We start from the raw sequence: 26745 nt of genomic DNA on the forward strand, positions 1-26745 counted from the left end.
AGACCCAACAAAAAAAGAGAACTTCAGGCCAATCTCCCTTATGAACATTGATGCAAAAATACTCAACAAAATACTCGCAAACCGAATACAAGAACACATCAAAGATATCATCCACCATGACCAAGTAGGCTTCATCCCAGTTATGCAGGGGTGGTTCAATATACGGAAATCCATCAATGTGATCCACCATATTAACAAACTGAAAGAAAAAAACCACATGATAATCTCCCTAGATGCTGAAAAAGCATTTGACAAAATCCAACATCCATTCATGTTTAAAGTATTGGAGAGATCAGGGATACAAGGCACATATCTAAACATAGTAAAGGCGATATACAGCAAACCTATAGCCAACATCAAACTGAACGGAGAGAAACTTAAAGCAATCCCACTGAAATCAGGGATAAGACTAGGCTGCCCACTCTCTCCATATCTCTTCAACATAGTGCTGGAAGTCCTTGCTAGAGCAATAAGACAGTTGAAGGAGATCAAGGGGATACAAATTGGAAAGGAAGAAGTCAAATTATCACTATTTGCAGATGATATGATAGTATACGTGAGTGACCCCAAAAACTCTACCAGGGAACTCCTACAGCTGATAAACACCTTCAGCAACGTGGCTGGATACAAAATTAACTCAAAAAAATCAGTAGCCCTCCTATATACAAAAGACAAAAGGGCTGAGAAAGAAATTAGGGAAACAACACCCTTCACAATAGCCACAAATGACTTAAGGTACCTCGGAGTAACCCTAACCAAGGAAGTCAAAGACTTGTATGAAAAAAAAATTTCAAGTCTCTGAAGAAAGAACTAGAAGAAGATATGAGAAGATGGAAAGATCTCCCATGTTCATGGCTTGGCAGTATTAACATAGTAAAAATGGCCATTTTACCAAAAGCAATCTACAGATTCAGTGCAATTCCCATCAAATTACCAACACAATTCTTTACAGACCTGGAAAGAAAAATTCTCAACTTCATATGGAATAACAAGAAACCCAGAATTGCTAAAACAATCCTCTACAATAAAAGATCTTCTGGAGGTATCTCCATCCCTGATCTTAAGCTGTACTATAGAGCAATAGTTTTAAAAACTGCATGGTACTGGCATAATAACAGAATAGTGGATCAATGGAACCAAACAGAGGACGCAGAAATAAACCCACACACATATGGACACCTGATCTTTGACAAAGGTGCCAAAACCATACAATGGAAAAAAGATACCATCTTCAACAAATGGTGCTGGTCCAACTGGATGTCTACATGTAGAAAAATGCAAATAGATCCATACTTATCCCCCTGCACAAAACTGAAGTCCAAGTGGATCAAAGACCTCAACATAAAACCAGACACATTAAATCGGCTAGAAAAAAAAGTGGGGAATACCCTAGAACTCATTGGTACAGGAGAAAACTTCCTGAACAGAACACCAACAGCATAGGCTCTAAGAGAAACAAAAAATAAATGGGACCTCATGAAACTGAAAAGCTTCTGCAAAGCAAAGGAGACCATCACCAAAACGAAGCGATTGCCTACAGATTGGGAAAGAATCTTCACCAACCCTTTATCTGACAGAGGACTCATATCCAGTATATATAACGAACTAAAGAAGTTGAAAAGCAGCAAACCAAGTAATCCAGTTCAAAAATGGGGAACAGAGCTAAACAGAGAATTCTCTGTAGAGGAACACCGAATGGCAGAGAAGCACTTAAAGAAATGCTCAACCTCACTAGCCATTAGGGAAATGCAAATCAAAACAACCCTGAGATTTCACCTTACACCCATGAGAATGGCCAAGATCAAAAACTCAAGTGACAACACATGCTGGAGAGGTTGTGGAGAAAGGGGAACCCTTCTCCACTGCTGGTGGGAATGTAAACTTGTACAACCACTCTGGAAATCAATCTGGAGCTTTCTCAGACAACTAGGAATAGTGCTTCCCCATGATCCAGCCATACCACTCCTAAGCATATATCCAAAAGAGGCTCAAGGACAAATAAATAAATTTAATAGTCCTTTATTCCCTAAGGAAAGATTCTCCCTTCTAAAAAATAACTCAAGGCCAGATGGTTTCAGTGCAGAATTCTACCACACTTTCAAAGAAGAGCCAACACCAATACTCTTCAAACTATTCCACAAAATAGAAACAGAGGAAATATTACCAAACTCATTCTATGAGGCCACAATCACCTTGATAACTAAATTACACAAAGACACAATAAAGAAAGAGAACTTCAGACCTATCTCTCCTATTAACATTGATGCAAAATACCTAATAAAATACTTGCAAAACCTAATCCAAGAACACATCAAAGATACCATCCATTCTGACCAAGTAGGCTTCATTCCAGACATGCATGGGTGGTTCAATATACAGAAATTCATCTATGTAAACGACCATATAAACAGAGTAAAAGAAAAAAAAAAACACATGATAATCTCTTTAGATGTTGAAAAAGCATTTGATAAAATCCAACACTTTTTCAGGTTTAAAGTCCTGGAGAGATCAGGGATACAAGGCACATACCTAAACATAGTAAAGGCAATATACAGCAAGCCTATAGCCAACATCAAAGTAAACAAAGAGAAACTTAAATCAATCCCACTGAAATCGGGGACAAGGGAAGGCTTCCCACTCTCTCCATATCTCTTCAACATAGTATGTGAAGTCCCTGTTAGAGCAATAAGATAATTAAAGGAGATCAAGGGATTCAAATTGGAAATGAAGAAGTCAAAGTATCAGTATTTGCAGAAGATATGATAGTATACGTGAGTGACCCCAAAAACTCTACCAGGGAACTCCTACAGCTGATAAAGACCTTCAGCAAAGTGGCAGGATACAAAATTACTCAAAAAAAAAATCAGTAACCCTCCTATATACAAAAGATAAATGATGGGCTGAGAGTGAAATGAGGGAAACAACACCCTTCACAAGAGCCACAAAAAAACATAAAGTATGTAGGTGTAACTCTAACCAAGTAAGTCAAAGATTTGTATTAAAAAATATTTCAAGTCTCTGAAGAAAGATACAGAAGAAAGAACTGCAGAGATGGCTCAGAGGTTAAGAGACCTGGCTGCTCTCCCAGAGGTCCTTAGTTCAATTCTCAGCAACAGCATGGTTGAGATGAGATCTGGTGCCCTCTACTATAGTGCAGGTGTACATGCAGGCAGAAAACCGCATACATAATACATAAATAAATTAAAAAAATTAAATATACAAACAAATAAATAAATAAATCTTAAAAATTTAGAAAAAGATATCAGAAGGTGGAAGAATATCTCATGCAATTGGCTCTGTATGATGAACGTAATAAAATGGGCAATCTTACAAAAAAAACAATCTAAAGATTCAATGCAATTCCCATCAAATTACCAATACAATTCTTTACAGACCTTGAAATAAAAATTCTCAGCTTCATATGGAATAACAAGAAACCCAGAATTGCTAAAACAATCCTCTATACTAAAAGATCTTCTGGAGGTATCTCCACCCCTGATCTCAAGCTGTACTATAGAGCAGCAGTAATGAACATGGCATGGTACTGGCATAGAAACAGACTGGTGGATCAATGGAATCGTAATTGAAGACCCAGAAATGACCCACACACCTATGGACACCTGATTTTAGACGAAGATGCCAAAACCATGCTAATGGAAAAAAAGAAAGCAAAACAAAATAAAGACCCTGTTGCATATAGTCATACATACCTGGTCAGTTATCCTAAAATATGGGAAGTAACACGTTAAAACTTTGTGATAAAATGCCATTAAAGACATTTTGGTTTCGGTGTTGGAGAAAATGTTCCTTAAATCACTTTCTTTGCCCTTACCTAGCAAGCTATCTACCCCCTCAGAGAATGAACAAGCCTAAAACTTACTAATAGTGGAAAAAAGTTTCAGAAAGACATGTTCAGTGTGATCCCACTGTTATAAAGTCCTCTGACATGCAAGCAAGCAAATACCTTATACTGGAGGTGCATGGAATTGATAGCCAGTGGCTACCTAAGAAGAGGAAACAAAGTGGGTGACAACTTCAGCAGGGTAAACTGTCTTGTCAAGTGTAAAGCATAATCGAGAACGACAGTTCAGACTGTCAACTTGATGGGGTTTGGAACCATCTAGGAGATACACCTGTGAGTACATTTCCAGAGAGGTTTAGTTCATGGAAGGAAAGGCACCCTAATGTGTTCATGGGCTGGGGTCCTGAACAACAAGAACAGAGGAAGCCAGCTAAACACTGGCATCCATCTCTCTACTTTCTGCTTACAGAGTGCTACGATTAGCCAGTGGGAATTTTAACAATGAGAATCCAGAAGAGCTCCTCTCCCACCTATTCCTGCGAAGCCAGCTGATTACTGGGAACTAGACAGATGTACCTAGGAAAATTATTAGAAGAAGAGCCTCTGCTCTCTGTGCCCCCTTTCTCACTTTCAGAGTATTTGTAGCATGCAGCTCTGTGGGCAGGTGAGCTGTTGCACCTAGAGGCTGGGGTTCCATCAAGGTCTTTCTAGGACTCAGATTTCTAACAGTGTTGAACCTGATACAAAACCAAAATTTGTTCGCCCTCTGGCCGAACTCATAACAGGTTCCTATCAGATATAAAATGCAAGCAAGGTTAGCAAACAATGGGATGATTTTTTTTAAAGTTCAGCGAAACTTATCTTATGGTGCAGGTATTCCACATTTGGGTAGAAACCCAAAAAATCAAAAGCAAGGACTGAGGCAGGTATTTGCATCCCCCAATCACAGAAGCATAATTCATAAGAGCCCAAAGGCGAAACCAACACAAATGTCTATTGATGGATGAATGAATAAATAAGTTACAGTCCATCCATTAAATGGGAACATTAGCTTTGACAAATAAAGAAAATTCTGACCTGCTCCAAGGTGGACAAACTGTACAGACATTGTTATAAGTAAAATGAGCACACCACAAAAGGATACAAACTGTTGGGATGCACTCATATGACCTTCTGAAAGTAATCAGAGAGACAGACTGGGGAATGGTGGTTGCTAGGAGCTAGGGAGTGGCAGAATAACGTAGAAGTGCCACTTACTTACTTACAGAGAAGGACAGTGGCAATGGTTGGACAAAAAGGTAAACTGAGTTAATATCAACAAACCAATACACGAAAGGGTTACAGTGCTGGAAAAGATTAAGTATGTGTTGTTCCAGGCAGAGAAAATAAGCAATGTCTAAATTTCATAGTTTTTTACAGCAGAGACCAATAGGCCTTAGCATAGCTGAACATTCAGAGGGTCTGTCTGTAGCAGTATAACCCCAACTGGCCCTCTGTGATATCAGCTGGTGCCCAGCGCTTACCTGTTTTTATCTTCTCAACATGGAAGAGGTAAACCTGGATGGGCCTAGGAAGACAGTAACAGGAGCTACTCCCTCTCCCTTCCCCCTAAAAAAGCCAGCACACTCTCCTGGGATTTGTCACTGCTGCATTCCCCTTACCTGAACCCCAGCCTCTTTGCAGGTTTCAATGACATTCTTGGTGCCAATCACATTCACTCTATAAAAGAGTTCCTTGTTGTTACTGGACGGTGGGGGTGATGCACAGTGGAAAACTGTGCTCACACCTTTCAGAGCCGGGTACAGGTCCTGAAAAAGCACACAAAGACAAATTCCAGCTCAGGGAAGGTCAACAGCCTTCTCACGTTCTCTGTCATCTGTGGCCTATTGGACTTTTGTCCTTTTATAAGTATATAAGCAACACAAAAATACACTCTTTGTAAAAGATTCAAACTACACAAAACCATGTGGGATAAAACCAAGTTTTTTTTTTTTCCATTGACCCCTTCTTATTACCTTGTCTTGAATAAAAAGGGAGCAGGAGAAGCCAGACAATGCAGTGACTGGAAGGAGATTCATAAAGCATGTCAGTTTCACTTACTTCCAGAATGAACCTCTTAAGACAAACAGGTGGCTGCAGATCTGAGACATTAAACATATTAAATAAACTAGGAAGACCTTGTTTTACCACACAGGCAAATAGGGAGGCTCTCCAAGAATATTGGGGAATAAATAGATTCAAGAACCAACATACAGAGACTCCTATGGGCCAAAGAAGATTCCCATGGGCAGGTTGGTCATCAATAACAATAACAGTAACAGTTGTTAAAGTAGAGAACAGAGAGGGATAAAGTGGTTAACTCTTGAGAAAAAAGATCTGAGGGACTAAATGGGCAGAACGACAGCATGTCACAACAGCAAGCCTCCACAAAGGAGTAGGCTTTAGGTATAATTCATGGTTGTCATCAGAAGAAATATCACTAGATGCCATAAAATCCTTTGTAATTATACACAAACATGACAATGCTGGGAAACCACTTGAAAGTAAGGTGTAATCTTCTAGGCATGCAGACTTTTGCCCAAATAACTACCAAATGATGAACAGTAGGCACACTGCAACAGATAGGACATTATTTTTAAAAAATAAAATTTTATTGTTGTATTTGTGTGTGTGCACACATACATGTACAATGCACGCACACACACACACACACACACACACACACACACACACACCTGAAGATCAGAAGAGGATGGGGGATATTTTCCTCCTCTTCATTTTTTTGAAACAGGGTCTCAATATGTATCCTCAGCTGGATGTTGGCTGGTCAACAAATACCAAAAAGTCACCCATCTCTAGTTCTCTCATGCTTGTTTCGCAGGCCTGCATGACCATGCATGACTTTTTATTATTTGTGTGTTCTGGGAATTTTAACTCACTGAACCATCTTCTTAGCCCCTAGCGAGTCTTAGGTAACAGTTGCTCCATATTTAAGCTTCCTTAACGATTCTCACGATATCCTTTATACCTGTTTCTAATTGGGAGCCAAACGTGAACCATGCATATGTAACCCATACCTTTAATTTCCTTTAATCTGAAGCAATTCCCTGAGTTTTGCTTTCTGTCTTCTGTAACAGTAATATTTCATAAGATCAGAGAGTTTATGAACTTCTCATTTTGCATTTGTCTGTTCATTCACAGTTACATTCGCGCTTAATAGTTTTGGCAAGCAATCCACATGAGTACTGGTGTGTGCTTATCAGGACACTGCTGGTAATGTCAAATTGGATCATTCAATGAAGGGGACAGCTGCCAGAGTCTTACCAAATTTGTGGGATGGTAATTCCATGGACTGGTTACAGCACCCACTGATGGTTCTGTTCTGCCCATTTTTTTTCTGCAAATGGTGACACTCTCACTTGAGGGTGCTCTATACATTTACTGACTTGACTTTCCTCTGCCATGTAGACCTCTGTCCACCTGAATTTTCTTTTCAGTAACTAGGGACACATAGATTTCTTTAATAATGTGTTTGGGTAAAAAAAAAGAATCTTTGTATTCATAGTTACTATACTGACAGATTATCTTCATGGCTTTGTTTACCTTGTACAAGCGGTAAACAGAATTCAGGTAACAGAATTCACTTGCTTACTCACTATAAAGGAATTACAAAGGACATGGGTGAAGAGGTGTACAGGGTGATGTGTTGACAAAATGGTGTGGGACTTCCATGCCCACCCTGGGTGCACCAGCCTCTGGTCTCATGACATAAGCACCACTAAAGCATAGACATGAGCACAGCAAATGAGAAAGCCCAGCAAGGTCTGTCTGACCAGATTCTCCTTCCTCCTAGGTATGGGGATGGATCCCTTCTGACACTAGGTAGAGAGAAGAGCATGACTCCTCTTTAGAGAGATGAACTGTAGTTTCTGTAGCCTGCCCTAGACAAGCAGCTGTGAACTAGGAAATGTGGATGAAAACAATACTCACTCTCCTCTCTTAATATATTTAATATCAACTCTCTCTCTCAATCTCTCTCTCATGCAGGTGTGCACATGTATGCACATACATATGCATAAATGTTTGTAGTCATGATGTACCAGGATGGGGGGACCCGAACCACATCAAATCTTTGCCTCATACTCACTTGGGAGACGCAAGCAAAAGGATTGCTGTGAATTTCAGTTCAGTATCGTTGACATACAGAGTTCCAAGCTAGCCTAGGCTACAAAGCAAGACCCCATCTCAAAGAATGTGTGAATGTGTGTGTGTACGTGTGTGTGTGTAAATCAATCCAAGTCTGGATTTTATAGCACCTAGAAATAATCAATATAAAATTATTGAGCTACTTATTGGTTTTGTACTCAATCTTTGCAATTTAACGTGGATTTCAAAGTGTCTCTCACTGAAGACTTGTCTCAGTTGAAGTGCTTGGTAGCCATATGTGGCCAGTGGATACCTTTCTGGAAAATGCAGCCCTAGAACTACTAGTTTACAGGAAACAGCAGGTGCCAAACGGACATGTTGATGATCTGGAGATGCAACTAGCAAAATCCAGACCCTGGGATATGCTACCTGACAATGAACAAGCTAAACACCACTAAGACAACACACATACTAAGGCATCTTAGGAAATAAGAGCCTGACACATTTATCAAATGCACAGTCTTGATGACTGTGTTTAATTCTTCTCTTGCAGAGCAATTAATTTTACAGAAGTCTTATGAAGTGTTCAATGAATGACTGATATTAAGGAGTTATTAATGGTGCCTCTGAGATATGATTGTAGAATGTTTTTATTAAAAATGATTTTTTATGTTTTAGAGGTAAGTGCTGAAATGTTTATAGAGAGACTGGTTTCAAAATAATTAGGGCCTGGAGGATGGGCATGCTGAGAAGATGGCTGAGTCAGCAAAGTGCTTGATGTGCAAGTAAGTATAAGGACCTGGGTTGGATTCCCCAGGACCCATGTTATAACAAACAAAGAAACGAACCACTGGTGCACAGAGGTATGTTTGTAATCCCATAGATGGGGAGGGAGAAACATGTAGGTCCCTGCCGTTTCCTGGCCAGCCATCTTAGCTGAGTCAATGAACTCTAAGTTCAGTGATCCTGCTGCAATAACAAAGAAAGCAATAAGAAAGACACCTGATATCAACCTCTGGCTTCCACAAGCATGTCCACATGTCCACACCCTCATGTACAAAGAAAATAATGTGAGAGGGCAAAGATTACATGCCATGAGAAATTATGTAAAGGAGAGAATCTGTCTAATAGTATAAAGAAAGAACACGTAAGATGCAGGGAGAATATAATGAAAGACTAAAACTGAGGCCTGGATATTTTTAAGAAAATGTTCAAGCCATGAGTGGAAAAGCCAGATGGCTTACTAAGAACACAATCTAAACTAAAGACTCCTGTCATTACAAAAGACACCAGAAGTTGTGGGTGGGGTTGGTGGGGCTAGAGAGATGGCTCAGTGTTTAAGAGCACTGGTTGCTCTTCCACAGGATGTGGGTTCTCTTCCCAGCAACCACATGGTTATTCTCATTTGTCTGTATCTCCAGTTCCAGAGGATCAGACAGCCTCTTTGGCCTCTGTAGGAACTTGTATATGTGGTACACAGGTGCACATGCAGGCAAAACACCCATACAGATAAAATAAGAACAAATAAAATCTCAAAAAAAAAAAAAATACCGTAGATCTGGAACTACTCTGTCCCACCCCCTTTTCAGTTGGTATGCAACTTTTTCCTTCTGTTTGTAAGGAAGGTAGAACCAGGGCCTAAAGAGAGTACAATGAGAGCTTTTTTTCTACAGCTGCTGGGGCAGGTGCCTGTAGTTCCAACACTGGAAGCCCAAGGCAAAGGACCATTTCTAAGCATTCCCCTGCCATGATCTTTACCTGCATCATGTCCACCTTTTTTCCCTTAGCCCAAAATTCAGGATCTACTATAATAGCTTTACCTTTTTCCTCTGATCTTTTATCACATTTGTCTGGCACACTCGTGCCCTGGTTGATGCATGCTGCTTGCATCTGAGAGGCTGAGCGTGACTAGAGAACACGCTGTGTTGGGAAGGTCTTCCTGTGGAATCACATGCAGGTGTGGGCAGGCTCATGCCTGGGAGGGTGGATGGTACCAGGGGAGGCTGAGGGCCAAGCAATGGTAAAATCAAGGAACATTCAGAATTTCTTTGCTACCCAGAGAGTAGAAGGAGAAGACATGGAAAGTTTTCACCAGTGCTGGGGCTATAACCTGAAGAACAGTTTGATGTACCACCTGGTGCCTATCTATTCCCTAGCGACTGTCCTCAGAACTGGTTTAGTGGTCACTGTGGGGGAAAATCAAGAATCAGGTGACCCAGACAAAAGAGCACTGTCCTTGAAAGGTTTGGTGAAGCACCTTAAGAGATCTTCTGGAGGTATCTCCATCCGTGATCTCAAACTGTACTACAAAGCAACAGTAATAAAAACTGCACGATACTGGAATAGAAACAGAATGGTGGATCAATGGAATCGAAGAAAAGACCCAGAAATAAACCCATACATTTATGGACACCTGATTTTTGACAAAGATGCCAAAACCATACAATGGAAAAAAGACAGCATCTTCAACAAATGGTGCTAGTCTAACTGGAGGTCTACATGTAGAAAAATGCAAATAGACCCATATTTATCACCCTGCACAAAACTAAAATACAAGTGGATTAAAGACCTCAATATAAAAACGGACACACTAAACCTGTTAGAAGAAAAAGTGGGGAACAGCCTTGAACTCATTGGCACAGGAGACAACTTCCTGAACAGAACACCAACAGCACAGGCTCTAAGATCAACAATCAATAAATGGGACCTCCGGAAACTGAAAAGTTCTGTAAAGCAAAGGACACTGTCAATAGAACAAAACGGGAGCCTACAGATTGGGAAAGAATCTTCACCAACCCTTTATCTGACAGAGGGCTAATATCCAAAATATATAAAGAACTGAAGAAGTTAAACAGCAACAAATCAAGTAACCCAATTAAAAAATGGGGTACAGAGCTAAACAGAGAATTCTCTATAGAGGAATACAGAATGGCAGAGAAACACGGAAAGAAATGTTCAACATCCTCAGTCATCAGTGAAATGCAAATCAAAACAACCCTGAGATTTCACCTTACACACATCAGAATGGCTAAGATCAAAAACTCAAGTGACAGCACATGCTGGAGAGGATGTGGAGAAGCTGGTGGGAATGTAAAACTGTACAACCACTTTGGAATTCAATCTGGCACTTTCTCAGATAATTAGGAATAGTACTTCCTCAAGACCCAGCTATACCCACCGCTCCTAGGCATGTATCCAAAGGATGCTCAAGTATACAACCAGGACATTTGTTCAACCATGTTCATAGCAGCTTTATTCATAATGACCAGAAGATGGAAACAACCCATATGTCCTCAGTTGAGGAATGGATACAGAAATTGTGAAACATTTACACAAAGGAATACTACTCATCAATTAAAAACAAAGAAATCATAAAACTTGCAGGTAAATGGTGGGAACTGGAAAAGATCAATCCTGAGTGAGGTATCCCAGAAGCAGAAAGACACACAGGGTATATACTCACTCACATGTGGATATCAGACATATAATATAGGATAAACATACTAAAATCTGTACACCTAAGGAAGCTAATCAAGAAGGAGGACTCTGGCAAAGATGCTCAATTCCCATTCAGAAAGGCAAAGAGGATGGACCTCGGAAGAAGGAGAAAACTGGGAACAGGCCAGGAGCCTACCACAGAGGGCCTCTGAAAGGCTCTAACCTGCAGGGTATCAAAGCAGATGCTGAGACTCACAGCCAAACTTTGGGCAGAGTGCAGGGAACCTTATGAAGGAACTGGGAGATAGTAAGAACTGGAGAGGATAGGAGTTCTACAAGGAGAACAACAGATCCAAAAAGTTTGGGCACAGGGATCTTTTCTGAGACTTTGCCTCCAGCCAAGGTCACTCATGGAGATGGCCTGGAACCCCTGCACAGAGGTAGCCATGGCAGTTCAGTGTCCAAGTGGGCTCATAGTAATAGGGACAAGGACTGTCTCTGATACGATCTCAGTGGCTGGCTCTTTGATCATCTCCTTCCTGAGCGGGGAGCAGCCTTAAGAGGCCACGGAGGAAGACAATGCAGCTACTCCTGATGAGACCCGACAGACTAGGATCAGAGGAAAGGGGAGGAGGACCTCCCTTATCTGTGGACTAGGGGAGGGGCACGGGTGAGGAAGAGGAAGGGCAAGTGGGATTGGGAGGGGTGGAGGGAGGGAGCTACTGAGGGGATGCAAAGTGAATAAACTGTAATTAATAAAAATAATTGAAAAAGAAAAGAAATCATGAAATTTACAGACAAATGTTGGGATCTAGAAATAATCATCCTGAGTGAGGTATTCCAGAAGCTGAAAGACACACATGGTATAAAATCACTTATAAGTGTTATTAGACATATAATATAGGATAATTGTACTAAAATCTGAACACCTAAGGAAGGTAATCAAGAAGGAGGACCCTGGTAAGATGCTCAGTCTTCATTCAGAAAGGCAAATGAGATGGACATCAGAAGAGGGAGAAAACAGGGAACAGGACAGGAACCTATCACAAAGGCCCTCTGAAAGACTCTACCCAGCAGTGTATCAAAATATATACTGAGATTCATAACCAAACTTTTTGCAGAGTGCAGGGAATATTATAAAAGAAGGGGAGATAGAAAGACTTGGAGGGAACAGGAGCTGCAAAAGGAGAGCAACAGAACCAAAAAATCTGGGCATAGGGGTCTTTTCTGAGACTGATACTCCAAGCAAGGGCCATGCATGGAGATAACTTAGAACCCCTGCACAGATGTAGTCCATGGCAGCCAAGTGTCCAAGATGGTTCCCCAATAATAGGAACAGGGACCATCTCTGACATGAACTCATGGGCTGGCTCTTTAATCACCTCCACCTGAGGGGAGAGCAGCCTTACCAACCTACAGAGGAAGAAATAGAAGACAGTCCTGATGAGACCTGATAAGCTAGGGTCAGATGGAAGAGGAGGAGGGCCTCCCCTATCAGTGGACTAGGGGAGGGGTATAGGAGAAGAAGAGGGAGGGAGGGTGGGATTGGGAGGGGATGGGGGAGGAGACTATAGCTGAGATACAAACTGCATAAACTGTAATTAATAAAAATTAAAAAAAACAGAGCAGGTTTCTATAAGAGGTAGTGGTTCTAATTGGGGCACTGCCCAAGTTTCCTGTCTCTCCTACCAACTTCACAATTGCCCCCACAACCACATCAGGTTATTCTGTGACTTCAATCTCAGTCTCTCTCCTGCCCTGTGCACTGCCCCTCTCCTTCCCACTGTGGATTGTTTCTCTGGATAACCATGGGGACAAGTGACAAGAAGAGACTGGGGAAGAGGGGTTGAAAGTTATACATTACAACAGACGGGGCTGGTGAGGATGCAATACAGAGAGTGACAGTACAAATACCCAGAGTTGGTGCTGCTGTAGTATTAGAGGGCAGGACTAGAAAGAGACGAAACAGTGCTCAGAGTGCAGGGTATGCCACTGAGACAACGTACTTATTGGGGGTGACAGGTCCAGGCCAAGGAATGACAATGGGAGTAGTGGAGTAGAACATTCATTGCAAAGAAAAGACGCAAGACCAGTAAAGCCATCTTCTTAACCATCCAAATCGACAATGGTACCAGAAATGTTGATGGGGCCACCATCAGCAAGGAGCTGAAACCATTGTGGAATGAAACAGGTCACTTGGGAGGGGAAATGAGTGGCCATGGATGGCTGCCATAAACAGACCCAACAGCTGTGCTGAGCAACTTGCAATACCTTCAAAGATTCAAAATATGAATACCCCACAGAACATGGATGGAACTTGGAAGCATTACGCTAAAGAAAGAAGTTGGCCACCTATGAAATTTGCAGAGCTGACAGATGGAATAACTGAAAGTGGACGAGGAGTGCTTAGGGGCTGGGGTGAGAGCGGGAAGTAAACAGGTACAGGATTTCCTTTTGAGGCGAAGAAGACGTTCTGGAAGTAGACAGTGGGAATGACTGCACAGTTTTGAAGAGAGCTGCTGAAATTTATTTCAGTGCACATTTCAAAACCATGAATCTGGGGGCTGGAGAGGTGGCTCAGCAGTTTTAAGAGCATGCACTGCTCTTCCAGAGGACCTGAGTTGAGGGCCAACACCTACATCAGATGGCTCACAACTGCCTGTAACTCTGGTTCTGATTAGGGGTGGAAGACAACACCTCTTGCCTCTGCAGACATCTGAATTTCCATGCACATACCAACACAGAAATACATACATAACTAAAAATGATAAAATACATTTGAAAAATATGAATTTTATGGCATGCAAACTATATCTCAGTTAAAAGTAATGAATATCATATGGCCTAGCAATCTACATAGTCTAGGGCAGCAGCTGCCATGTTGCAACCCATAATATGTGGATGAAATGTTTTCATGAAGTTTGTTTGGTATCCGGCCTTGTCTGCTCTCCGGACTATGGCCCCGTGGCTGCTTTCATGTTCCTAGGACACACTAAAGCCCCATGTGACACAGGTAACAGTTTTTCCTTCTGAATATGGACAACACGGTATGTAAAATTATTTCCTAAAACTTTTCAATCTTTCAAAATCATTTTTTTCAAACTATAATTACTCCTTACCTGTTGACTGCAGAGATCGCCTATAAAGAACTGCACCTTCGGGTTATCAAATCCTTGGCGGATATCAAAAACATTGACAGCATAGCCTCGCTCCAGCAACTGCTCCACCATGTGCTGCCCCAGAAACCCAGAGCCTCCAATCACCGTGCACTTCTTAGCCTGGACAAAGAAAGGAATGGCAAGAGGTCCAGAGGTGTGAGGACTAATGTGATAAAGGTCAGGCTTAACTGTCATGAGCCACTGCAATGACACACACATCTTCTGTCTCTTTGAAACTGCCTGAGCTCAGGAAAAAGCTTTAAGTAATTGTGTTTCATCTCCAGTGTCACTTCTTCTCCTGGGTTCAACAAGGAGGGAGGAGAAAACAAATGAAACTAGGCTAGACTCGTAGATTTGATGATATCATCCACACACACTTTGTATTTAGTGGAAGGGAATTAAAGTGCCCATGACCACACCAGGACAATCTAAACAAGCAAAAAAAAAAAAGCTGAAGGCAATGCCTTCTTGCTCCTGATTGGCTATCCATGGCCAGAAGAAAAAAAATCTAGCCATTTGAGATTCTGCAAGTAAAGCATCTGTTCCCAGAGTCACAGGATGGTGATTTTTTTTCTTTGCCACCATTCCCACAAGGAAGGTGGATCTTGAGGCTCTGAGCTGACCACTTAACCCCTCTGTGTCCTAGTCCATGAACTAAGGGCCACACTGATGGGATTTCCAGGCAGAATCAGAAAGCCATTCATTCAACACTCGCACCTAGGGATTTGCTGTGCCTTCTCTGAACCTGAAGGAGCTGAAGAATCAGCAGCAGGACGCGTTATTTAGATTCCAGCCTCCTCAGCACACCCAATTTCTTGGCTAAACTCCAACTATGGAAAGTGGGATGATAGAAGTATAGCATGGCACCTGCAGGTGGCACCTGGTGTTAGGCCTCCAGGATGTCAATGAAAATGTCAACTGACATCTGCTCAGTAATCTGGCTATAGTTAACTTTTCCCATCACAGTGAGAAAATATTTGTCAGACACAACTTAAGGAGAGCAGGATTTAGCTTGGCTCACGGTTTAAGGGATCTAACCCATCAGGGTGGGGTGGCATGATGGTAGGAGAGGCAGGTGGCTACACTGCATTCATGGTCAGAAGACAGGAACACACTCAATCACTGGCACCAGCTGGCTTTTCCCTTTCATCTTTTTATTCAGTCTGGGATTCTATCTAATGGGATGCTGCCACCCACATCTAGGGCAGGCCTTCCCTCATCACTTCAGTATATCTGGAGACTTTCCCAGACACATCTCCCAGGTGACTACAAATCTAGTTCTGTTGTCAATGAAGATTAACACACCACACTAGCGCTGACCCTAAAGGAGGGCCTGGGGTCTTTTTAAACTGTGTATATGGATATTTGCCTGCATGTGTGCCTGTGCATTTTATGCATGCAGTGGCTGCAAAGGCCAGAAGAATGAGTCAAATACCCTGGAACTGGTGTTATAGATGGTTGTGAGCCACTGTGTCCATACTGGGAACTGAATCTAGATCTGGAAGAGCATCGGTTGCTCTGAACTAGCCCAGCCTCCCTTCTTGTACCTTAAAGACTGGCATAATTAAGCTGCTATGTGACACACTCAGGGCTTGTCAGAATCAGGTCCCTCCTGCAGATTTACCTCTGTCTTAATGTGGGAGTCCATTCTGAAATAGCTCTGCATAACCTGTACACACGATCAGCCTCACCACTGCCCATCAACCACCTCTCTGGAAACCTCTTCCTTCCATCCCTTTCTACCTCATCTACACAGGCACAATGCATGCACTTAGAAGTACTCTGGTTTTCCTCGGCTTAGTAAAAGTCTGGCCATTCCTCAGAGCTTTCGCCCGATCCTCTCTCGCATCTATAGCTTCAGGAATTCTATATGGATCACATTCTAATTATCTTTAAAGAAAACAACTTAGGGGTTGCTGAAATGACTTAGAGGTTAAGAGTGCTTGCTGTGCAAATATATAACATGAGTTCAAATCCCCAGCATCAGTGTGAAAAGGCACTCATGGCTACCCATGCTCGCAACCCAGATTTAAGGAGCAGAGACACAGGTGGATTCTGAGAGCTTGCTGACCAGCCATCTTGGGCAAAACTACAGTCTTCTAATTTACAGAGTATAGTGGATTTAAGAAGAATGTCTGTGGTAATCTTGAGCATCTGAATACCTTATTCACAGTAGTGATGCTGTTTGGAGAGGTTTAGAAGATATGGCATTGCTAGAAGTGTGTTACTAGGGATGGGCTTTGAACTTTCAAAGTCTCCTGTCATTCCTAGTGCTCTCTCTCGGCTTTACACCTATGGTTCAAGATATGAACTCCCAGTTTGCTGCCCCAGTCACCATGTGTGCCTACTGCCAAGCGCCCCTGCAGTGAGGTTGATGTACCCTTATCCCCGTGGAATCATACGCCCAAATCAACCCTTTCTTCTATGAGTTGCCTAGCCATGATATTTTATCACAGCAATAGAAAAATCATATGGCGAGACCGTGTCTTAAAGAAATAAAGCAGAGACCAACAAAGATGCTCAACGTCATCCCCTATCCTTTGTGTAAACATGGGTGTGAGTATCTGTACACTCACATGCATGAACCACACAAGTACAGGCATGTGTATATATAGACATATATATGTATACATATACAACTATATATATCTATATATACACAAACACACACACACAAAGACCTCAAAAAATAAGTAAAACACCTTATAATTTTGCTATTGTATTCTCCAGTGAAATTTCATTTCCTGATTTTATAATTACTTGTCTGTGCACTTATTTATTTACTTACATAATTATCAAAGAAAGTTCTCTCTATATGCCCCTGGCTGTCCTGGAATTCCTTATGTAGACCAGGCTGGCCTTGAACCTACAGAGATCTCTCTGCCTCTGCCTTACAAGTCCTGGGATTAAAGGCATGTTTTACCACGCCTGGCTCTCGTTTCCTGATTTTAAATGTGACTGATCATTAATCTACCCTTGGATAGGATGATTCTCTCCTTATACTGACATATTGTAGTGATACTGCTTGCGACAACTGGGCCAGCAGCTAGTTGGTAGAGTTTTTTAGTGTCGGGAATCAAACTAGTTCAGAGATGTCAAACATGTGAAGGCTAATATCTGTAATCATATGTCTAAGACTATGTGGCTAGAGGAAACCATGTGACATAATCACTAACGGTTTGTGGTCAGAGCAGAGAAAAAAACAGAATAAGTACTGATAAAAACGAAGTCCTAGATAGGAAGCAAGTGTGACTCCAGAATGGATTAAATGGATGAAATGAGCATCTCAGAGACTATAGTGTTAAGAGGAGGAAAGGAATGGGCTTGGAGTAGGGTGTATAGTTCAGCAATAGAGCATATCTGTTAGGCCATATGTTTGACTCCCAGCACCTGAAAATTACTGCATTCAACTGTAATACAATATCGAGGGCATGGCTAGAGCCTCTGCATTTTCTCCAATCTTTCTGGCTTTACTTTTTCTTCAGTAGGATGACTTCTTTATTTTTTTTTTCAGAGCAGTCATATGTGGAGTATGTATATAAGACAAAAAGTACTCTTTCTTAGTAGCTTAAATTTAGACATTTATGTCTTACAACATCACCCAGTGGAAAACAGAGCTGATTCCAAAGCATTAAAGAAGGTTGAAATCTGATGACACTAGCAGTTTGTTATTATGATTTTTAGGTTGCCATTAATAATAAAAATCTGGGTTTATACAAAAAGAGATATAGAAGTGGTATACAGCTTCAACCAAAGGTGGCCAAATGAAGCCTTATGTGAACTCTGTACCAAAACTAGAAATGATGAGAATGTCTACTTTACCAATATTTGATAGACCCACTTTGGAAAATGGCACTTTCATCAAGAGTGAACCATTTTACAGTAAACTTGAAGACCTCTGTGAAGAACTTCCAGAAGGCTGGACAATGAATGATGGGACAATAATTCCTTCAATGTCTCTTCTGAGCATCATACTAGACCTTAGGGGCTACTTGCCACCATCTGGGAAAACTTCCAGCAGTCTACTCGGAAGTCTAAGCTAACACACTACAGGCCACTGAGGACAACCCAACATGCCTAGCTGGCAGACAACATTTACTACCATCACATGCATTAGTCCATCCAGGAACAAGCATGCCAGAGGTGCCTGCATGGCTGCAGCTACATAAAGAAGCCCAGGGAAGACCAGTGTAAAATCTCCCAACTGGAACCAGAGTCACGAGCAAATATGCTATTGTTTTAACAATTTATTACATTATTTGTATGTGAATGTGTTTTGTCTGCATGTATGTCTCTGCACCATCTGCATGCACTGCCCTTGGGAGGCAGAAGAGGGGGATCCCGTGGGACTGGAGCTGCAGATGGTGGTGAGTCAACATGTGGGTGCTTGGGACTGCATCCAGGTCTTCTGCAAGAACAGCTGGTGCTCTTAGTCACTAAGCCAGCTCCAGCTCCTATTATTGCTCTTTTAAAGCCGTTACTTTCTGTTGTTGTTGTTACACAGAAATAAGTAACTGGCATATCGTAAGCCAAGGAATACAACACACTCAATCATAACCCACCATCTCTGATTGAACAAATGGATTAAGAAGACTTTAACATGCACAGGTAAGGCCTTGATATGAAGGTTTTTACCTAGTCTAATTCAACTGTGTTATGTCATGTTTGGTTGAAATCCCTGGGAGACCTGCTGTTTTGTCAAGTGAAACAGAGGGAGAGTGGATCTGGGGTAGAGGGGAGGGGGGTAGGGTTTGGGAGGAGTGGACGGAGGGGAAACTGTGGTTGGGATGTAAAATATGAGAAAAGAATAAATACATTTTAAAAACACACAGGTAAATATCAATGGTTTAGCTCTCTCCCCTACTTCTTGAATGTTAGTACTTACGTTGGAAATGCTCACTGTCAAACATGGTCCTGTGACCTGGTGTTTCTTTGACACATCATCAACAGCTTTTTCCATCATGGGATTGGTGCAGTCAACTCTTCTTCCTAGAGCCATAATTAGAGAAAGACATTAATTGTGTGTGAAGCAAAGGATCTTTAGCCATTGTGAGTGTTCATAAATTGCTAAGCCATAGGCATTATACCTACTGGTCAAACTGCCCTGTTCATATTCCTGTGCTAGAGGCTGTATTTCGGGCCCTTTAACTAAAAGTGCTCTTGGTTAAGAGGCAGGACAGGAACACAGGTAATTAACCTCTGTTACTGGTCATACCGAAAACCTCCGGGTAGTGGTTGGACAATGATGAAGACAGGAGTAACCAAGTACAATGATGCTACCAAACAGGAAAAATATGCAGCTCAGGTGAAGGTCTCGTCATGCATTCTCCTCTCCCTTTACTCACCAAAGCAAGTTGCAAATACAAAGAATGTATTTAGTGATGCAGCAATGGAAAATGGAAAAATGTACCAGAAATAAAAGCCTACCCATGAAAGAAGATGCGGAAAATGTCACTGGGGAAAGAAGAGTCAGGCAGCCATTGAATCTTGTGACAGCTTCAATTCAATTTCCAAAGCTTGACATTTTCAAACAATGGGTGCCACCATATGTCTCTATGGACCTTGGTTTTATGAGTGTATAGATCTCTGTGGTAGAATCAAAGCCCCACATGTCCTTGAAATGGATATTACCACACTCAATGTTTGATGGGTCATTTATGCACATGTTTTGTGAACTCATAATGGAAGTTATCAGTTATTATTTCATGTTGTCAAACTAACGGCACTCAGGACCATCTCTAGGAGACTTGTAAGCATGTCTGTGGAGGCATTTCCAGAGAAGTTTAACTGAGGTGTAAAGACCTACACTGAATGTGGATGGCATTATTCAGTGGGCTGGGATCCTGTACTGAATACAATGAGAAAGCAATGGAGATGTGGCCCAGTGGCTAAGAGCACTTGCTCTTGCAGAGGCACTGTGTTTGGTTCCCAGCACCCACTTGGTGTCTCACAGCGGTCCTTAATTCCAGTACCTCCTCTGACCTCTGTGACCTCTCAGCACTAGTACTCACCTCTCTCTGCTTCCCGACTGCAGATGCAGTGTGACCTGGCCCTTCCACTCCTGCTGCCATGCCTGCATCATCATTAAACATACTCTCACGATACACTTAACTCCCCACCTTTCATAGGTTGCTTTTCTCCAAGTATTTTCTTATAGCAATAAGAAAAAAGCCTAACAACCCGTTCAGGATATCTGAGAACTTGCCTTTTTCTGGGTCTCTGTCTATACATGTAATGAATATAGACATTTAATCTGTAGCTCTGTGCCAACTCCATCCCTCTCTTTATTACTCACTCCTCCAAACAGTTGCAGGGCCTGACATCTACTCACCTCAAACCTAGGTGGCAGTGACTGGACTCATGGCTCTACATGTAGCAGGACAGAAGCTGCTGGAGAACAAGGATCAGGACACATTGTACCAGTCTCCCTAACAGTCTGCGCTGGCTTGGTCACTGCTGAATCATAGGCATCCAAGACAGGGCCTAGCACAGAGCAGGCACTCACTTGCCTGCCAGCCTCAGGGCTGCATCAAGTGTTTATATATGCAGAGCCCTTACTGCTCTTCCTCTTGTACCCTGTGACACCTATCTAGAAGATTCGCTTTGTTCTTAAGCTAGTGTGATAAAAATCACAAATGCCTACTCCTCACTTTGCTCGCGGATTCTTCAGATCCTCCGGGGAGCATAAACAAACGAGAAGGCAGATGGCATCAATGTAGGCAAAGGGATTCTCATGTCTAGCTTGCAACCCCTGAAAATGTCATTATGGATCTCACTAGCTGGGGTCTGTGTTGTGTATCTGGGGCCATGATGGTCTTCCCCCTGCCTGCCTGTGGGATCCTATCATAGTTGCATGGAGGGAATGCTTCCTACAGGTTAGGCACTCTGATATTTTAAGACATGCTGTGTGTGGTCAGGTGTTACACAGACCTAGGAGATGAATGCAAGCTTACTAATCAAACCCATCCCGGGAGGATACTCTGCTCACCTACACTGCCAAAGCACACAACCCTCCACTCTTGAAAGCTGTAAACTAATGAACACAGAACTTCTGCCTGGCCACAAATCTCAGTTCTACCTCTGACTGGGAAGCTCTCTTGGGAGTCATTAAAAAGTACTGCACCAATAGACCCATATTTATCACCCGGTACAAAACTAAAGTCCAAGTGGATCAAAGACCTCAACATAAAACCAGACACACTAAATCAATTAGAAGAAAAAGTGGGAAAGAGCCTAGAACTCATTGGTACAGGAGACACCTTCCTGAACAGAACACTAACAACACAGGCTCTAAGATCAACAATCAATTAATGAAACCTCATGAAACTGAAAAGCTTCTGTAAAGCAAAGGACACTGTCATCAGAACAAAACTACAGACAGCATAGAGATTGGGAAAGGATCTTCACCAACCCTCTATCTGACAGCAGGCTAATATCCAGAATATAAAAGGAACTCAAGAAGTTAAAACACAATGAAACCATTAATCCAATTTAAAAACAGGGTACAGGTCTAAACAGAGAATTCTCTGTAGGGGAATACAGAATGGCAGAGAAACACTTAAAAGAAATGTTCAAAGTCCTTAGTTATTAGGGAAATGCAAATCAAAACAACCCTGAGATTTTACCTTACACCCATCTGAATGTCTAAGATCAAAAACTCAAGTGACAACACATGCTGGAGAGGATGTAGAGAAGGGAAACCCTCCTGCATTGCTGGCGGGAATGTAAACTTGTACAACCATTTTGGAGGTCAATCTGGTGCTTTCTCAGTCTATTAGGAACAGCGCTTCCTCAAGATCCAGCTATACCACTCCTAGGCATATATCCAAAATATGCTCAAGTACAAGACACGGACACTTGTTCAACCATGTTCTCAGCAGGTTTATTCATAATAGCCAGAACCTGGAAACAACCCAGATGTCCCTCAGTTGAGGAATGCATACAGAAATTGTGGTACATTTACACAACGGAACACTACTCATCAATTCAAAACAAGGGAATCATGAAATTTGCAGGTAAATGGTGGGAACTTGAAAGGATTATCCTGAGTGAGGTATCCCAGAAACAGAAAGACACATACGGTATATACTCATTTATAAGTCGATATTAGACATATAGTAGAGGATAAACTTTCAAAAATCTGTACACCTAAAGAAGGCAAGAAGGAGGACCTTGGGTAAGATGATCAATCCTCACTCAGAAAGACAGACAAACGGGATGGACATTGGAAGAAGAAGAAAGCAGGAAAAATGACAGGAACCTACCACAGAGGGCCTCTGAAAGACTCTACCAAGTAGGGCATCAAAGCAGATGCTGAGACTACTAACCAAAATTTGGGTAGGGAATCTTAGGAAAGAAGGGAGAGATAATAAGATCTGGAGAGGACAGGAGTGCCACAAGGAGTGCAGCAAAACAAAAATATCTGGGCAAAGGGGTCTTTTTTGAGACTGATACTCCAACCAAGGACCATTTGTGGATATAACCTAAAACCCCTGCTCAGAAGTAGACCATGGCAGCTCAGTATCCAATGGGTACCCTAGTAAGGGGAACAGGCACTGTCTCTGACATCAGTGGCTAGCTCTTTGACTGCCTCCCTGAGGGGGGAGCAGCCTTGCCATGCCACAAAATAGGACAATGCAGCCAGTTCTTATAAGACCTGATAATCTAGAGTCAGATGGAAGGGGAGGAGGACCTCCCCTATCAGGGGACTTGGAGAGGGGCATGGGAGGAGATGAGGGAGAGAGGGTGGGATTGGGAGGGAATGATGGAGAGGGCTACAGCTGGGATACAAAGTGAATAAACTGTAATTAATATAAAAATAAAAATTTAATTTAAAAAGTATTGCATCTGCTTCTTTGTAAGATCATGTTGAGAATTAAAGAAAATAAAATGGAAAACAAAGACAAAGGTCTTAGCACAATGCCAAATGCTCATTAAACACCCTGTTAAAAGCATCTACTGTCATTATAAATATTATTTCCCTGCAGCAGTCTACCTACCTCACCCCCCAAAGGTCCTCTTCTGAACTACTAAACCACTTCATACCTCTCCAGCTTACCTGAGGCCATGCTGAGTCCACTCAGTACAGGCTGCTTAACATGTACAAGGCCTTGGCTTTGGTTCCCAGCACAGAAAGAAGGAATCAATGAGTTACACAGGTAGAGACTCTCAGGCAAACACTGATACAATAAACTTTCGCTTCAAACTTTATTCAATGTAGAGCACAATTCACCCCAAAGTGCTCCACTCAGTTCTTTTTTGCTTTCTTTTTCACTGTTTGATTACATCTGTCTGTAGTTTTCCCTCCCTCCTTTCCTCCAAGTCCCTTCCCTGTCCCCCTTCTCCCTTCTTCCCCACCCCCTACCATCTACTCCACTTCAATTTCTCTTCAGAAAAGGGCAGGCCTCCCATGGATATCAATCAGCCATAGCATATCAAGTTGCAGTAAGACTAGGCTCATCTTCTCCTATTGAGGCTAGACTAGGCAGCACAGCAGGAGGAAAGGGTCTTAAATGCAGGCAACAGAGTCAGAGGCCACCCTTGCCCTTGCTGTTAGAAGTCCTACATCAAGACACAGCTACAGAACTGTAACATGTTTCAACCAGTTCTTAATTAAAATACAGAAAATACAATCGTTCTACTACTCAAATCTTGGTACCAGACCTAGGAAGAAATATGGGCCCAAACTGGGATAGCTGGATAGGGGGTGCATCTAAGGATGACAAAATTCTACTGTTGTCCTCCAGTGATGGGGAGAATAAGTGACCTTTCCACTGAAAATCTGTGAGAGTTCCAGGGAGGGAAAGCTTCCTAACGTGCTTTAAACCATGCTGTATGTGGTCAGGTTGCAACACCTTTGCAGATGAACTCTGTGCACTCTAGAAACACAAAGCCCAGCTGCCAGCCCCTCTCCCACTACTAATCAAAGCAAGAAGCATATACCCTCTCCCATTTGCCAGTAGAGGACATGGGAAGTGAAAGCAACATGCCCCACCCTAGCACTGCTCAGAAGATGATCACACAGGTCTTAGCACACCAACCTCTTGTCAACACTAAACCTACACTGTCTCAAATTATATACCATCTATCTGTTGTCTGTAGGCCTTGGGGTATCAGAACTATTCCAAAAGTGAGTCAAATCCCACTGGTATTTCTTTAACCCTGTCTGTTGTCTGAAATGCACTGGGTGTTCTACATTCAGGTTCAATGCATATCAGGAAAGGCTCTAAATGAAGAGGCATTTCTCCAGAGAAGACACACTTAACAGTTCGCAAGCGTGAAATTGACTCAACATTAGAAATCACTAGAGAAATGTCAATCAAAATCACAAGAAGACCATCTCATAGCCATTAGGAGGGCTGTTATCAGAAGTCAGAAACAGAAAATAAATGTTACTGAGGTCATGTGGAAAAAGGAATACTTATGTGAGGCTAACGGCAACACGAAATGGTTTATCCACTGTGGAAATTTGGAGGTTCTCTACAGAGTTAAACAGAATTACCTTGTGATCCAGTGATTGTAAATCACATGCAGGGACTTGGACTATGTCCATTTCCACAGCAGCATTGTTCACTGTAGCCAAAAGGTGAAAATACCCTAAATTTCCACTGATGGATGAGCTGATAAAATGTGGTCTACTTAGACCATACCACAGGATAGTGTGTAGACATGAAGAGGAACAAGATTCTGATATATGCAACAACCTGAATGTACTCTGAGGATGTAGTGGTAACTGAAATGAACCAGGCACTAAAGAATAACACTTTCTGATGCCATTACCACAAGGTACTCAAACTCACAGAAACAGAGAGTAGATGATTTCTGGTAGTAGTTGGCAGCGGTGGGATTAGGAAGGGTTGATAAAGCAGTTTCACTTCTCAGTAGGAAAATATCAGAGCGGAGTTGGTGTTAGGTTATCCTACAGTATGCAAAAAAGAGTGCAAAAATGGTCACAGTGTTGCATTTTCCGGTACATATATTTGAACACACACAGAGAAACACAGAATTGCTTTGAACTACTGAAAAGTGAAACACCAAAGACCTATGGGTTTGTGGGCTGACGGTTGCAATGCCAGAAGCCTTATGTCTGTTTCATTTAGAATGGTGGGACTTTGAACCTATTAAAAGCCATGATGTACCCCCACATCACACACTGGGAAAAATACAAGAAGCTAGGGACTGTTTGAGACCACTGATTGCTGAAGACAAAAGGAAAGGATAGTGTGTTTCAAAACCCACAAAGATGAAAGTGCCCCTCATCTTCTGACTGGGACTGCGAGCTCTTTGGAAATGAACATAGGTGTGAAGCTAGACGATGCCCACCTTGAGCCCCTTACCTCCATCTGAGGGTAGACTGTGCTGATCTGTGTAAGAAATATAAACTCCAAAGACAAAATACACTCCCAGACAAGTCAATCACTGGAGTTAAGAATCCTGATAGGGAACCTGAGCCTCGGAGACAGCTATGTCTCATTACCACTCACCTCAGGCTTAGCACCCTGTACAAGACCAGGTCTGATGATCCAGTGGAAAGAGAATGGCTCCCACAAAGCTGGCACCTACTTATCCAATGGATACATTACCTTGAGTAAATATTGCAAAGCAAGGGTCCTGTAAGAAACAGAGTAAGGCCTCTTCCTGCAGAATTCAAAGACACAGCACAGTGTGAGTGCTTAGGAGGGCATTTGTTTTATGAGGTCAGTTCAGACCTCCAGAGAAGCATCAGCCTGTGTGGAAAACAGAAGGCTTCAAAGAATTACAGAGCTGGGTTTGTATCCTAGGGAGGCCAAGCCCGCAGTACTAATGCAGGCTACATGGTCATAAGAAAAAATCTGAAAACTTGAGTTGCAGGGCCCCAGGAAGAGTGAGTCAAAGGGAGGACATGGGAGTCTTAGAAGACAGAGCACATTCAATGGCGGGAGGAACGTGTTCTAGAGACTGCGATAAGTTGTATCTACACAAGAACAAAGCAAACGTATGCTCCAAGAGAGCAAAGAATTTGGCCAGGGTCACAGAATTGGCATCCAAGCCAGGAAGAAATTTGTCTCTCTGCTCTTCCTCTGCCGGTAGAGGGAGCTACAGACTGTTCACCCCTCAGCAGCCAGGAAAGAAGAGAAAGAGAAACAAGAACCCTACAGTCCCCTTTCAAGGTAGTGTACCCCATTCTGCATAGGTTTCACTAACTTCCAATAATACCCTGGA

At 42.2% G+C, this 26745-nt stretch overlaps 1 protein-coding gene across 4 annotated transcripts in view; it reads right to left on the reverse strand.

The window, feature by feature from the left end:
* LOC132651495 (sterol-4-alpha-carboxylate 3-dehydrogenase, decarboxylating-like) overlaps positions 1-26745 on the reverse strand; it is a 38850-nt gene that overhangs the window by 11100 nt on the left and 1005 nt on the right. The window contains exons 1-6 of one of the 4 annotated variants that reach the window (XM_060376746.1): positions 26028-26102; positions 25344-25462; positions 23603-23658; positions 19430-19533; positions 14506-14664; positions 5464-5610 (exon numbers count right to left, since the gene is read on the reverse strand). In XM_060376746.1, the coding sequence (XP_060232729.1) occupies positions 5464-5610; positions 14506-14664; positions 19430-19533; positions 23603-23612 (420 nt within the window). In that variant the 5' untranslated portion in view covers positions 23613-23658; positions 25344-25462; positions 26028-26102. Of the gene's footprint in view, positions 1-5463; positions 5611-14505; positions 14665-19429; positions 19534-23602; positions 23659-25343; positions 25463-26027; positions 26103-26745 lie in introns of those variants that run through there. The other 3 variants (XM_060376745.1, XM_060376748.1, XM_060376747.1) reach the window with 3 other exon arrangements.

Source organism: Meriones unguiculatus (assembly GCF_030254825.1).
Source record: "Meriones unguiculatus strain TT.TT164.6M chromosome X unlocalized genomic scaffold, Bangor_MerUng_6.1 ChrX_unordered_Scaffold_30, whole genome shotgun sequence".
Lineage (NCBI taxonomy): Eukaryota > Metazoa > Chordata > Mammalia > Rodentia > Muridae > Meriones > Meriones unguiculatus.